We start from the raw sequence: 12,924 nt of genomic DNA, 5'->3' as shown, positions 1-12,924 counted from the left end.
ATCACAGCCCCGCTCCAGCAGCATTTACCTGGCTTTAGACCTTGTTAACTCTATATATAAAGTTTTCTTTGTAGGATGAACTGCCGAGAAGTTAATCAGTGGCAAGATCCCCATCCTAACTATAAGACTGAGACATAAGTCTTTATTTAAATCATAAAACTAATTCATTTCTTTATTTTTCTCTGTGGAGCACCATTTTCCCCATGTAGCTTCTATATCACCTTAAACACCTCTTTCCCCTTCTTTCACACATTCACATTTTTCTCCCCTTGCAGCTCCCCCAGTCTTCTCCCCCATGCTTGCTCGCAAGCAACAGAAGCAGCCTATGCAGCAGTAATGACACAGTCAGTATAATGATAGAGACAGATTTATAATGGCAGAGACTGCGTATAATGATGGTGAAAGTGTGTGTTACCACTAACGAAGGTCTGCCGGGGCATTAACTATGCATGAATCTCACACCCTAAACTCACACATATGACACACACCCTGCTAATCCACACACACACATGCAATCATACATGTGTAAAGGCATGCACACACACACACACTTACACACACATGCAATTTCAAAGAACACGGAGCGGGGAAATTGTCAGCGGAGCCACTGCAGGTGCTGTGTTCAACATGAATTAATCATGAAAGAGACCTGTGATGTTTCACTACATTCGCTGCTATTTTGATTGACAGTGGTGCTTAAAGTGAATTTATGCAGCACAAAGCCCGAGAAGTGTGCCGGGGTCAAGTAGAGTTCACTCAGCGAACAGACAAATCCCCCGTGCTGCATTTACAGTAGGAGAAGCACCGCATTACCTCAGCTTACCGCGAGCTAGACTTCCAACTACACTGAGACAGACTTGTTACTTTACATTTACAGGGAACTGTGACAAAAAGAAGAAAAACACACACACACTAAAGTATTATTTCATTCTCGCACTACTGTAGAGGTAGAAGTTTAGAAGTTTGGTCACAGACGTGCAAATCACAGCCAGACAAAAGGTGGAGCGAAAACAAAGTTTAGTAGGTCAATGATCAAAGCAAGGAGAGGCAGAGGAGTCCGAGGGGGCGAAAGCTGGCAGGAGTAAGTCCAGATACAGGCAGAGGTCATACATAAATGTAGGTAGGCAGGATAACATGACAAAAAGCTGGACCACTCTGGCAGGAATGCAAAGCAGAAAATCTGGCAGTACTGTGGTTACAGGGCAGAAAAACAGGAGCAGGTGTGCCGGTGGATGTGGAGGTCAATTGATGGGGTAGGGTGGGTACACACCAGGGATTGTGAACCAATAAACAGTGAGTTGAAATAACTGTTGAGGCAGTGATTTGTAGACAAAGGGTCTTAGTTTTTGAATTTGGACAACCATTTTTTCTGAATAATCTGTTGCCAGTACACTGGGTGGGGATGTGGTGGTCGAGATGGCAGAGGTATAGAGGTATAGAGATAGTTTAGTAGTAAAAGTAGTTTGTAAAAATCGGCTGTCTTGGATTGACTGCTGAAACAAATCCCGACCCTGACGCTGACAGAAGTTACCTCAACTAAATGGAACAACAACTTCTAAACAGCTCATCTCCAGGCTGTTCAACCCATATCGGAGTGCGTGGTTCTTATGTCAGAAGAACCACCCGCTCCCTGTAGCACTGAGTGATGGCAGAAGGAGCACAGCTGTCAGAAATCCCAGCACTGCCTTTCTCGGGTGATGTTTGCATTCTCTGACAACCAGCCATAGGTAGTAACCATCACTGACGGTTCCTCACTGGTATAAAGTCTGCAACCAGGTAGCTCTTAAGTGTGTATATTCTTCTATCTTCCCACGATAGAAGAATATTCCTCTATAGCCAAGGGAACATGCAGCGTCTTTGATACCTACCTGGCATTGAGTTTGAAGATTGAGGCCAGACCAAGAATGTGGAATCACATGAAAGGTGACCGGCTAGGGCAAATTTTAGACCAAGCTCAAGGAAAACCGAACTCCTCCTTTCTGACACAATTGCGCAGACAACTCCAAAATGTTGGGACGTTTCTTTGGTCACTGTGACCAAAGAAAAAGATGCTCTAAGCACCCTCACCTCAAGCCTACATGAGATAGCTCCTCGCAGTCAGGACAAGGCAGACACAAAAATCTTTCAGCACGTCAGGGTCAGATATTCTTCTAAGAGCCGTCAGCGTTCGACCAGCCCTTAAGGAAATTCGTGTGCAGCAGTTGTTGATTGCCTTTGGCTACGGACAGAATCTGAAGTCGATCCTTGTGCATGACCTTTGCCTATCTCTGAGACTAGGGAACAGCAAAGGGATTCTCTTCTTTCATGCTTTCACGGGCTGTGTTTTGTTGTTTCAGCCTTGCCCATCAAAGACAAGAAGACAGCTTCGCAGACATGGGGGAGTATATAATGAAGCGTCTGATCACTTCGGCAAACTCAGCTAATATCCACCAGCAGTGCATGTTGACATGTAGATATTAGAAAATTTTGTGGACAAGATATATAACAGGTCCAGTACATGACCTTGCAAACCTAGCAACTCTTTTTCAGTGTGCAGCTGCAGTTTCTAGGACCCAATACGTTTGAAGAAATGCTCCAGTGTTGTCTAACTTGGATTTGTCTATTTTCATTTACATTCGGCAGCTAATGTAAAGAAATGTAGTTTTCATAAAGCACGAGAATAACATCGAGTTTCCTCAGTATTGTTGTATTGATACTTAAGTTTTAATTCAATTTCTGCATTTTCCTTTGTTAGAAATAAACAGAAAAGCTCTGACAAGTCTTCACTAGGCCAAATCAAGTTTTACCTCAGATGTGTCATCAGTACAGTTCTGCCATTTATTCTCTTTTTATGTCTCTTGAGTATATATTAATCCACCTTTAATTTATAAGGCAGAAAAAGAGACTGATTGTATGTGTCTAAAGAGTGTGAAAGATGACAAGAAAGATGATAGTAATTGGATGTCTGAATCTGCTAGACAGAACATGTATAAAAGATGATAGAAGGCACTTTTTAAACCTTCGGGGCACACCACAATGGGAGTTTTAAACATTACAACGATTGTAATTACAGCTGGGGAGAAATAAAAAATAATAATTTCACAAATCTGACACAGGGGGCCGAATAATTTCAGATAATGGTTACTAAACGTGATATTTCCTTTCTTTGATTATTTTTAGAGTGGCGAGGCAGGTAGTTTTAAATTCCATATTGTTCTGGATAATTACATTCTGCACTCAAAGGTATCCTGACACATCTAGCACAACCTCTTTGCTTTACAAAATTCCTGCCTAAAAGTTTTCACAGGGAGAAAAAAAATCAAAACTTTGAAAGAGCTTTATCATTCTCAGTACCTGCACTGGCGTGATGAAATCAAAAGCTCCTCTGTGTAAAACTACCTGCCTTGACATCTGAGACTGCAGCAGAAGTTACTGCTGCTTAGAGATGAATATCTGGATATACTGTGCGACTGCACGCTGTGTCAGGATGAAGTTCTTAAACGGAAATTGGATCCTCTTAACTAATCCGAGTTTTCATTTTTATGTGGTTTTAAATAAAGCTGAACGAGGTAAGATTGTTCTATAAAAATATGCCTGTTTTTATCGACTGAAATCACAAAGGAGCCATAACACAGAAGACGTTCCACTCTTTGCCGTATGGCGGTCTGCCTGAAGCAAGTGACAAACAGCAGCGAGAGAGATCGACTCAGGGGGATGATCTTTTTAGCCCTTTAATATGTCGCACATCACAAACCTTCATATTTATGAAAACCTACTTTTGTCAAATGTATATCAAAAGCGACTACCGTATTTCCCGGACTACAAAGCGCACCTGAATATTAGCCGCACAAGCTAAAATCAGGGGAAAATCCTGTTTTGTACATACATTAGCCGCACCTGACTAAAAGCCGCAGGTGTTTCAATGTTGACTTATCATATGTAAGAGAATATGCACAAAGGGAATTGTCAGGAAAGAGATGCCTGTTTGGAGACACACCCCTTTTATTAATATTTTGAAAAACAAGTTATGGGTACATATTTGCACAACTTTTTAGGTATATGTAAAAGTAGCGGTAATTACAAGTACGAAACATGTACTGTGCTTCATAAATGAGTAACAAATGTAGTACATAACAATAACCTACAGCACACCAGAAAAATAGATTCGGACTACCTTTTAGGCTCAGGTGCAGTGACACGGCTTTAACAAGAAGAAAAGTCAGTCATTCACCACCATCTTCCTCTTCTTCCTGCGCACTAAAACCACCAAAGTCCTCTTCTCCAGTGTTGGAAACGAACAGGCTCAGGGTGGCTTCGTCATCCACTCTCAGCTTCTTTCCTTCGTTGTCACTTTCAAAACCAAACAAATCCTCGTTGTCAGTGTCGGAGTCGAACACCCTCAGAAGGGCCGTGGCGGTGTCCTCTCCATCATGCAGCAGTCCAGCCCTTCGAAATCCGTTGGTGATCATGGATGTTTTCACACTTTTCCACGCTGTCAGATTCCACCGGTGGAGTTGAGCATGACTTGCTTTTCGCAAGTTTATTGCCGCTCGTCATCCACGCCTCCGGCTGAACGTGTAGCGCTACTTTGAAGTTTGTTTTTCGCGCTACTTGTACGGCACTATGTTGCCTGGCGGATGGACATGTGACCAACATACCACTCTTGAACCCCGATACTGTGTGTCTGATCACATGCCCTTCCGCCAGGCAACGTAGTGCCGTACAACAGCGGAACAAACAAAACAAATCGTCTTACGATATGACAAAAATCACGGACAATCCATAGAAAAGCCGCACCTGACTAAAAGCCGCAGGGTTCAAAGCTTGTGCAAAAAGTAGCGGCTTATAGCCCGACAATTACGGTAAATACAGTGCAATACTATATATCAAGACTTTAGGCTTTGATTTGGGCTAATTGGCTGACTCTTTTTTATATTGTTAAATCCCTTGGCCTACAACTGGGCGCTTTAGATACTAGATATGTGCTTATATGTCAGTCAAATATCACCATATCGGCTGATATTAGCCATGGCGATCATCATGGACGTAGCTAACATGACATCACTCATTGGTGTCTGAATTCCGTCTTTTATGTTTCATCAAGCACCAATGATTAGATGCAACATTACCATCTTGGTTGGTGACAAAGAGTGTCTGGTCTGACTGTGAAACTGGCTTGTGACTGACAAGTCATTAGCCAATGAACATTCAGGTTTCATGCCATAGATAATCAGCCATTTGAAATATAGTATAACCGACATTAAAAACACAGATTCAATATTTTCAGTATGATCCAAATCCCAAAAGTGGCTGAGACCATAAATTCTGCGGGAAAAGTTTTTACAGAGGTCAAGGCAAAAAGCCCCTTTTCCAAATTTCTGGAGGACCGGAAGAGTTTTTGCAACCACAACTATCGCCATCTGGTGGCCTTTAGATAGAATGCAGGTTTATGCTACTTCCATGTTGATTTCTTTTTGTTGACCAAGAAACTACATGCATGTTTTTTACTGTCTGTATTGCCAGTGACTGTTATAAATTGCAATTATAAAACTAAAGTAGCAAATTAAGATGCCCAAATGGTCTATAGAGCTATATCATTATCTAATTAATTTCTTCAAGTTTAAAAGTCTAGAGATCATTTAGAGATGACTGCTACCATATCACCCCAATAGAGAACTTTGCTCTTAGGGTGCTGGCTTCTGCCTCCCATTCTACTTTTTTAAAAGTAGAATGGGAGGCAGAGCCTTCAGCTTTCAGGCTTCTGTGAAGGCAGCTCCCAGTTTGGATTCAGGAGACAGACACGTCTCTACTTTTAATATAAGGATTAAAACTTTCCTTTTTGATAAAGCCTATAGTCAGGACTGGATCGATTAGCCTGGTTTGATGTTGGGGGCACTGAGTGTTTCTTCTTCACTCTGTTTCTTTTGCACTGTATGTCTTTTGTCCCGTCTTCCTCCTGTCACCCCCTGAGCCTGGTTCTGCTGGAGATTTCTTCCTTTTCCCTTCCCACTCTCATCAATTGCTTGCTCATGGGGTGTCATCTGATTGTTGTGGTTTTCTCTGTATTAGTGTAGGATCTTTACCTTACAATATAAATCACACTGAGGTGACTGCTCTTGTGATTTGGCGCTATATGAATAAAATTGAATTGAATGTACATTGTTTATAAAATAAAATTTGGCAGTTGAACTAGTCAAAACCCAAACAGGTGGGAGATAGAGCTGGACTCTTTGGAGCGTGACCCTTGTGATGTGATTGGTTTTGAAAACTTCCTGAACACAAAAGTACCATAAGTTAATGATGGGGAGAAGGAAAGCTGTACAATAGTAGGTCTAAAGGAAGTACAAATTAGAAGGGGGAAAATAGAATACCAGGAATAGCACGGATTTAATAAACTACATCTTTCTCATTAAGCCTTGCCAAAGCTTTATTATAAAGATACTGATTATATAAGCTTTCCCCAGTGAGCCTTAAATATACATCATGCTGCAGTTTTCTTCTATAACCTTTTGTGGTCATTTGGGTCTTCTCCTTTTCCTGTGTGACTCTTCTGCTGTGCCCTAGGTGATAAATGCCATAGAGCAGGACTTCAGACTTCCAGCTCCCATGGACTGTCCAGTAGTGCTGCACCAACTGATGCTGGACTGCTGGCAGAAAGACAGAAACGCCCGGCCAAAGTTCCCCGATATTGTCAGCATGTTGGACAAAATGATACGCAACCCTGCATCTCTCAAAGCCGGCACCAACAACATGGTCCCTGGGTGAGCAGAGATACAAACTCATTTACATACACAAACACACTCTCCCTATCTTATCCCTCTGTTTCCCTCTGTTTTAAACTCCACGTTCTCTTGTATCTACTCTCTGCAGTCCTCCCCATCATCCCTTGTTAGACCGTGGAGCTCCAGACCTAAGCAGGGTGAGCTCAGTAGAAGACTGGCTGGCTGCATTGAAGATGACCCAGTACAGAGACTCCTTTCTGGGCTCGGGCTTCACCTCTTTGCCGCTCGTCACGCAAATCACAGCTGAGTAGGTTTAGCCATTAAATTGCCTCTATTTTTGTCTGTCTGCTTCTCTTTGCCTGAGTCTCACACTTAGCTGATCCTGCCAAGTCGGCATCTTTTTTGTTGGAAGACTGGTGGGGCAGCTGGTTGGCTGACTGTGTGAACACTTGTCTGTCTCTCTGTATCTGGCTTGCTTACTGCCATCCTTATTTTTTCTATGCCTCATGGTATAAAATGCTCCAAGTGCCATTATATTACAGACAAATAAAAAGCAATGTGTCCATGAAAGAAATTTGCACAGTTTAGCAGGGTTTAATCAATGATTCAGTTTTGTCATTAGAAGAGATGGGTTGATCACTTTTATCCTGTCTGAATTACCCTGCAAAGATTCCATATATGTGTGAGAGGTGTCTCTTTAATTCATTTAGACAGCTGCTGGGCCTGTCCTTAATTTTCTATCTGTGAATAGTCCACCCGTGGTTGCCGCCCTCACCTTTGACCAAAGCGCCAGACCTGGAGCTGGTCCCCATTGGTTACACTGTGGCTGTCTACCACTCCTAAAATAGCTAAAATAGGTCAAAAGCAGAGGGTAAATTTCACCAACGGGATTAATTAAGTGTATTTTAACACAGTTACGGTGTAATAAAGGCAGAGTTAGAATACTGAGTGAACTTTAAAATACTTTTCATGCAAAATGAATCACTAATATGAGAAAAATGGAGGGAATACCTACCTGAAGTCACTTTTTAGGAGTTTTTAATTAGGTATTCGGTCTCTAAAATAGTACTGATTTCAAATTTCTGCCCATGCTATGTTGCTATTACATAGCTAATATGTAATAATGTACAGTACAGTGCAAATGTCTTTGACCGCCCATCATTTCTTTATATTTTGCTGGTAAAATGGAGAGTAGCTGCAGCAGTTTTTGAAACATGAGTAGAAATTATAGCATATAAGCCCAATACATAGTTATAAATATTGACTTTCTTCATAAACATCAGTATTTGGAATGACCACGTTTATTCTTCAAAACAGCCTCAACTTTCTTAGGTAAGCTTTCTTGTGCTTTCTTTAAGTAGTCTTCAGCAATAGTTCTCCAGGCCTCTCAAAGGTCATTCACAGCTCTTCTTTGCATGTTGGCTGCCTTTTGTTCTGTTTTCTGTCACGATAATCCCACGCTGCTTCATCTGGGCTCTGCGGAGGTCAATTCATGACTGATAGTGTTCCATTGTGTATTTTTGTCTGTCCAAGTATGATTTTACTGCATTGGCAGTGTGTTTGGGATCACTGTCATGCTGAAAAATGAAGCTGTTGCCATTCAGGCACTTTCCAGATGGTATTGCATGGTGGACCAAAAATCTGATTTCCATCAGTTTAGACAGGATCCACAAACCCCCAAATTAGGACACTTTGCTCTGCAGATGGTTTTAGACACTCACTGCTGTAGTTACTTTCTGACCTCCTCTGAACATGTTAGTGATGATTTGAACAAGAAATTTCAAGTCTGTATTCATCACTCCATAAGACCTGTTGTCACTGATTTTCAGTCTAGTTCTAGTTCTTGTGTAGTTTTGTATGATTTAGCCTTTTTTCCCTGTTTCGGTCCCTAAAGCACAGCGTCTTGACAGCCACCTTTCCACTGAGACCATTTCTGATGAGGCTTAGGCGAACAGTAACTGGAAGGGCTTCAAGATGCCTCAAATTTTCAGTCTAAATACATCTTTCTGCAATGGATGGTGTACCTATTTATCGAATTAAGAAAGGAAGTTATTACACAGTATATGCTAATGCAGTAAACATTCAGAGTGTGTCTAAACCAGGGCTGTTTTTTCTTAACAGCTAACACTTACAGATATCGCCAAACATGCAAGCAATCACAAAGCTACTGTACTGAAAGGAGGACAGCTCTAAGGATACACTCACTGAATGTTGTGTGTGATTGTGCCAGTTCAAACTGTGGCTGCACAGAACGGGCAGATTGTGGGTTGCAGCTTTATGCAACCCACAATCTGTTATTTGTTACAGAAAACCAAAGCCATCCTTACATAAGAACTTAGTCAAAAATATAGTTTGGACTTCTCCACTCATCTTTGTGAAAACCAGTTTGGCTCGGATCAGCACCTCTTCAAAGTTTGTTAATTTTTTTTTAGGTTACAGGTTTTAGTTTTAAGGTTAAAGCCGGTTTAGGTTACAGTTCGGATAATAGTGTGGCACTCAGTTGCGGTAGTTAAACTAGAAGCAAGAGACATGAGAATGCATTAATGTCAATAAATGTCCTTTCAAAGTTAACCCACAAACATGCCCGTGTTTGTGTATGTGTGCCCCTGCACCAACGCACAGACTGGAGCAGGCAGCAACAACTCCTGACTGACAACCACTTTTAGCAAAAATATAAGAGCTGCTCATCGAAACAACTCGGCACTGCACTGAGGCAGGATTTGTGTATTGCGGTTTAGGCTTCGACACTTTGGCCTGTCATTCACTTTCAATGGGGTGACGTCATGCGTTACAGAACTGAATTGTGAATTCATTGCTTTGCTCTTTTTGTGGTGTTCATGCTGATATCCTGAAAAAAAAAAGTTTTTCCAGTCCAGTCACATTTATTCAGATCCTCCAGCCATTCAAATCGCTTTACAAATCCCGAGAGCGAGGTCCATTTCAATATCAAAGTGTAGCCGAAGTTGATAGTTGTGGTGAGCCATTAGCATTAACTGAGCTAGAGCTAGCTTAGTTGATGCTAGCAGTTTATTGAAGCTTGTCAGTGAGTGGTTGTTGTTGCTATGACAATCGTGCCTACAAGGATGGGTGCCCCTACACCTTAGTCACACCCACTTTATAACTCAGTGATGGCCTCTCCTGTATCTTCCCTGTTAGTTAAACACAAGCTACTAATCTGTAGCAGTTACAAACAGACTCTACTACATGTTCAAGCTGTTGTGAGCACTGGCACCTTTTCTTGGCCAGTTAAAGCGCTGCTCATGTTTACTGTAGTGTTGATTTCCTGGTTTACAATCCTACAGACAGCAGTTCCAATGATAACCATATAAAAATTGATTTTTTTGTGCCTTTTTTGGGTAGTGACAGTAAACACAGGAAGCGGGAGGTGGGTCAGGTGTAGCAGAGGGCCTAGGATGGTAAAATGGTAAATGGCCTGTATTTGTATAGCGCTTTACTAGTCCTTAAGGACCCCAAAGCGCTTTACACATCCAGTCATCCACCCATTCACACACACATTCACACACAACACTGATTTTGTAAATGGTGTACTACATGGAGTGTTCAATTTATATTTGATTGTTGTTATGAAGACAAAACCTCATATCCGTATCTCTGTCTTCCCAGAGATCTGCAGAGGATCGGAGTGTCTCTAGCTGGACACCAGAAGAAGATCCTGACCAGCGTGCAGCTAATGAGGCACCAAGCCGATGATCAGTCTCCCACCGAATCCGTGTAGCCACACGGGGGAAACACTTGACCTGGGTGCAGTCTGTGAGCGAGCAGGCTGTCCTATACTTCAGTTTTTAAGCTCATACAATTAAGTTTGCTGCTTTTGGAGATCTCAATCACTTCACGCGCTTTCAAAAAATCATCGTTAGCCATTTGTGTGTCTGCATGGACAGATCCGTCCCCCAGTGACAGGATGGACTTCTTTTATGCCATTTAGCTTCCAAAACGAAAATGGCTCCTGGGAGAAATTCAGTGTAGATGCATTATTCTCACAAAGAGTAAAAACAAAAATAAGTGGGGAAAAAAGGAAAACTTACTGAGCATGAGGCTCTAAAATCATTACCCCCCTTTTTCCACATGCCAGCGTAACTGTGAATGCTATCACTGAAATCTACAGACCATTTAAACCATCTTGAATTAAAGGAAGATTGTTTTGTTTTTGTTTTTTTTCATGAGGACACAAAACACTCTGCTTTGAAGAAAGAAGTGGCTGAGCAGACGTTTATATGAAGGGGCACAAACCGGACCAAAAGACTGACAAAAAGGGTTTTAAGAGACGAGACGCGCGAGCAGGCTTGTTAAATCCAGAGACTACTTCAGCGTGTTCCTGAAAAATTGCTACCATCTGAATCCTGACAAGAGCCAACCGTTTAAAGGGGACCTTTTTTAATAAAAAAAAAGCTATCTTCATATTGAAGAGTTTGTACATATTTGTGATACGGGATATGTCTTTCCTATTTGCTCATTAGCGTTTGCGTTCGCTAACAGCAACAGACAGTTCAGTGTCGCTGGAGTATTTGTGACTTCTCAACGATTCTCTTCCCCGCCTGAATCATCACTGGAGCAAATTCTGAAGTGCTGTGGACTGCAAACAAAAAAAGAAAGAAAATAGGTTTCAGTGTTCTGGTTTTTTTCTTCTCCTTCTTTTTTTTTTGTACTTTCCATGCAGCCATGAAAAGATAAACTCTTTCAGTGAAAGTGCTACCAGGGCCTGGCCTACTTAAAGTACTTAATTCACAGAGAACTCATAATGGATGATGTTTCACAATCAGCACAAATGCCCACTGAGTAAAGCCAATTAGAAATATTCAAACCATAGTGGTATGTCTCTCTTTTCTGAGCCAGGAATCAAAGCGCATGCATGCTTGGTGGCGCAGAAGAATAAAGCAGCTTAAGACTGTGGGTACTGTGTCATTACCAGTTATCGAGATTGCACCTGTTGTGAAAGCGCCGCGGTGTCCAGAGAATCTTTAAAAGACACCAAAGGTATCCAGTGTTCTTGTGATTTGGCTGCAAATCCTAAAGCCGCCTGCCAGCCAAGCACAAAACCAACCAGAAATCCAACGCTCATGTTCTGTCCACGCGTGGAAACAGATCTTCCCGTCTAAACTTTGTCATGGCCGCCATCCAGGTGGCATTCATCGCTCAGCAGCAGGCAGCCATGCAGGACTCTTTGTTTTCATTCATTTTTCTTATTCGCCGGCTGCCGGACACGTTGCCGTCAGAGCCCGTTTTGACAGTCTCATTTCCCGATTGACATCTCCGATTAATACCGCCGCGTCAGTTTGCAGATGAAATGACAGGAAATGACCTATCCGTGTTCCTCATCTGCAGACGGCAACCTTTTCAGTGTCAGAGAAGAGATAAAGAGATCAAACAAGAAGAGATACAGTGAAATACCACATGCTTTCAGTGAAGAGGCAAAACTGGTGACTTATTTATCTTTTTTTTTTCTAAATACTGAAGCTCGTCCTAACAAAATATGATATAAAGAAGGCCTGATCTCACTACAGGGCACACTGGTGGAGAAGCACTGGGAGATCTCTTTTATCTCAGCGCTGAGCGGATTACCAGCTGTGAAACAACAGCAGGCTCGCTCTGCCTCCAACCACCACCACCCCGCCCAACAAAACCCCTCTGGTCACACGCGTGCACGGATTACCCATCAGCACCTCTGAATGGATGTTATGATTTTATTTGTCATCCGCTGCGAGCTCGGGCTCATGATGACAGAAGTGACAGTTGTTTGCTTTTAACACGCTTTCACTGCTGCATGGCTCCTACAACAAAAAAAAACAAACAAAAAAAAAATGCTGTGTTTGTGTTTGTCTCGCACCACCGCTCGCCACTGCTGGGATGCCCCAAAGTCTTTTTATTTATGAACACTGTGACATTGAAGGGGTCTGTGGCTTTTCTTTTCTTTTTTTTAAACCCAAGAAGAAGAAAAAACAAAACCTCCAAACATTTCAGTTTGCACTCGTTTCCCCGAAACTCCACTCCAACGGCGCGGCCCGCAATTGCATTTGTTGCCTGGCAACAGCAGCTTATTGAGCATTTTATCAGGAAGTATTGAGATCAACTGGGAGCGTGTCAGTAGTTCAGAGGCATAATTCGTTGTGAATAGATGCCTGTGGAAAAAAAAGAGAAAGAAAACAGTTTCAGCCCTGGCTCCGGGGTTTAATAAAGAGCGAGACAACTAGTGCGCCCTAAAAGC

The 12,924-nt window shown here is 42.1% G+C and overlaps 1 protein-coding gene across 3 annotated transcripts in view; it reads left to right on the top strand.

Moving 5' to 3' along the window:
- Positions 1 to 11,292, top strand: part of LOC309691857 (ephrin type-B receptor 1-like) — a 133,867-nt gene extending 122,575 nt beyond the window's left edge. For all 3 annotated transcript variants that reach the window (XM_082509852.1, XM_082509854.1, XM_082509853.1), the window contains 3 exons: positions 6,544 to 6,740; positions 6,850 to 7,008; positions 10,326 to 11,292. In XM_082509852.1, coding sequence (XP_082365978.1) covers positions 6,544 to 6,740; positions 6,850 to 7,008; positions 10,326 to 10,437 — 468 coding nt within the window. In that variant the 3' untranslated portion in view covers positions 10,438 to 11,292. The remainder of the gene's footprint in view (positions 1 to 6,543; positions 6,741 to 6,849; positions 7,009 to 10,325) is intronic.
- Positions 11,293 to 12,924: the final 1,632 nt, after the last annotated feature.

This window comes from Aulonocara stuartgranti, assembly GCF_965226115.1.
Source record: "Aulonocara stuartgranti genome assembly, chromosome: 17".
NCBI lineage: Eukaryota > Metazoa > Chordata > Actinopteri > Cichliformes > Cichlidae > Aulonocara > Aulonocara stuartgranti.
Note: the sequence above shows the minus strand (reverse complement) of the source record. Positions and strands in the feature narration are given on the sequence as shown.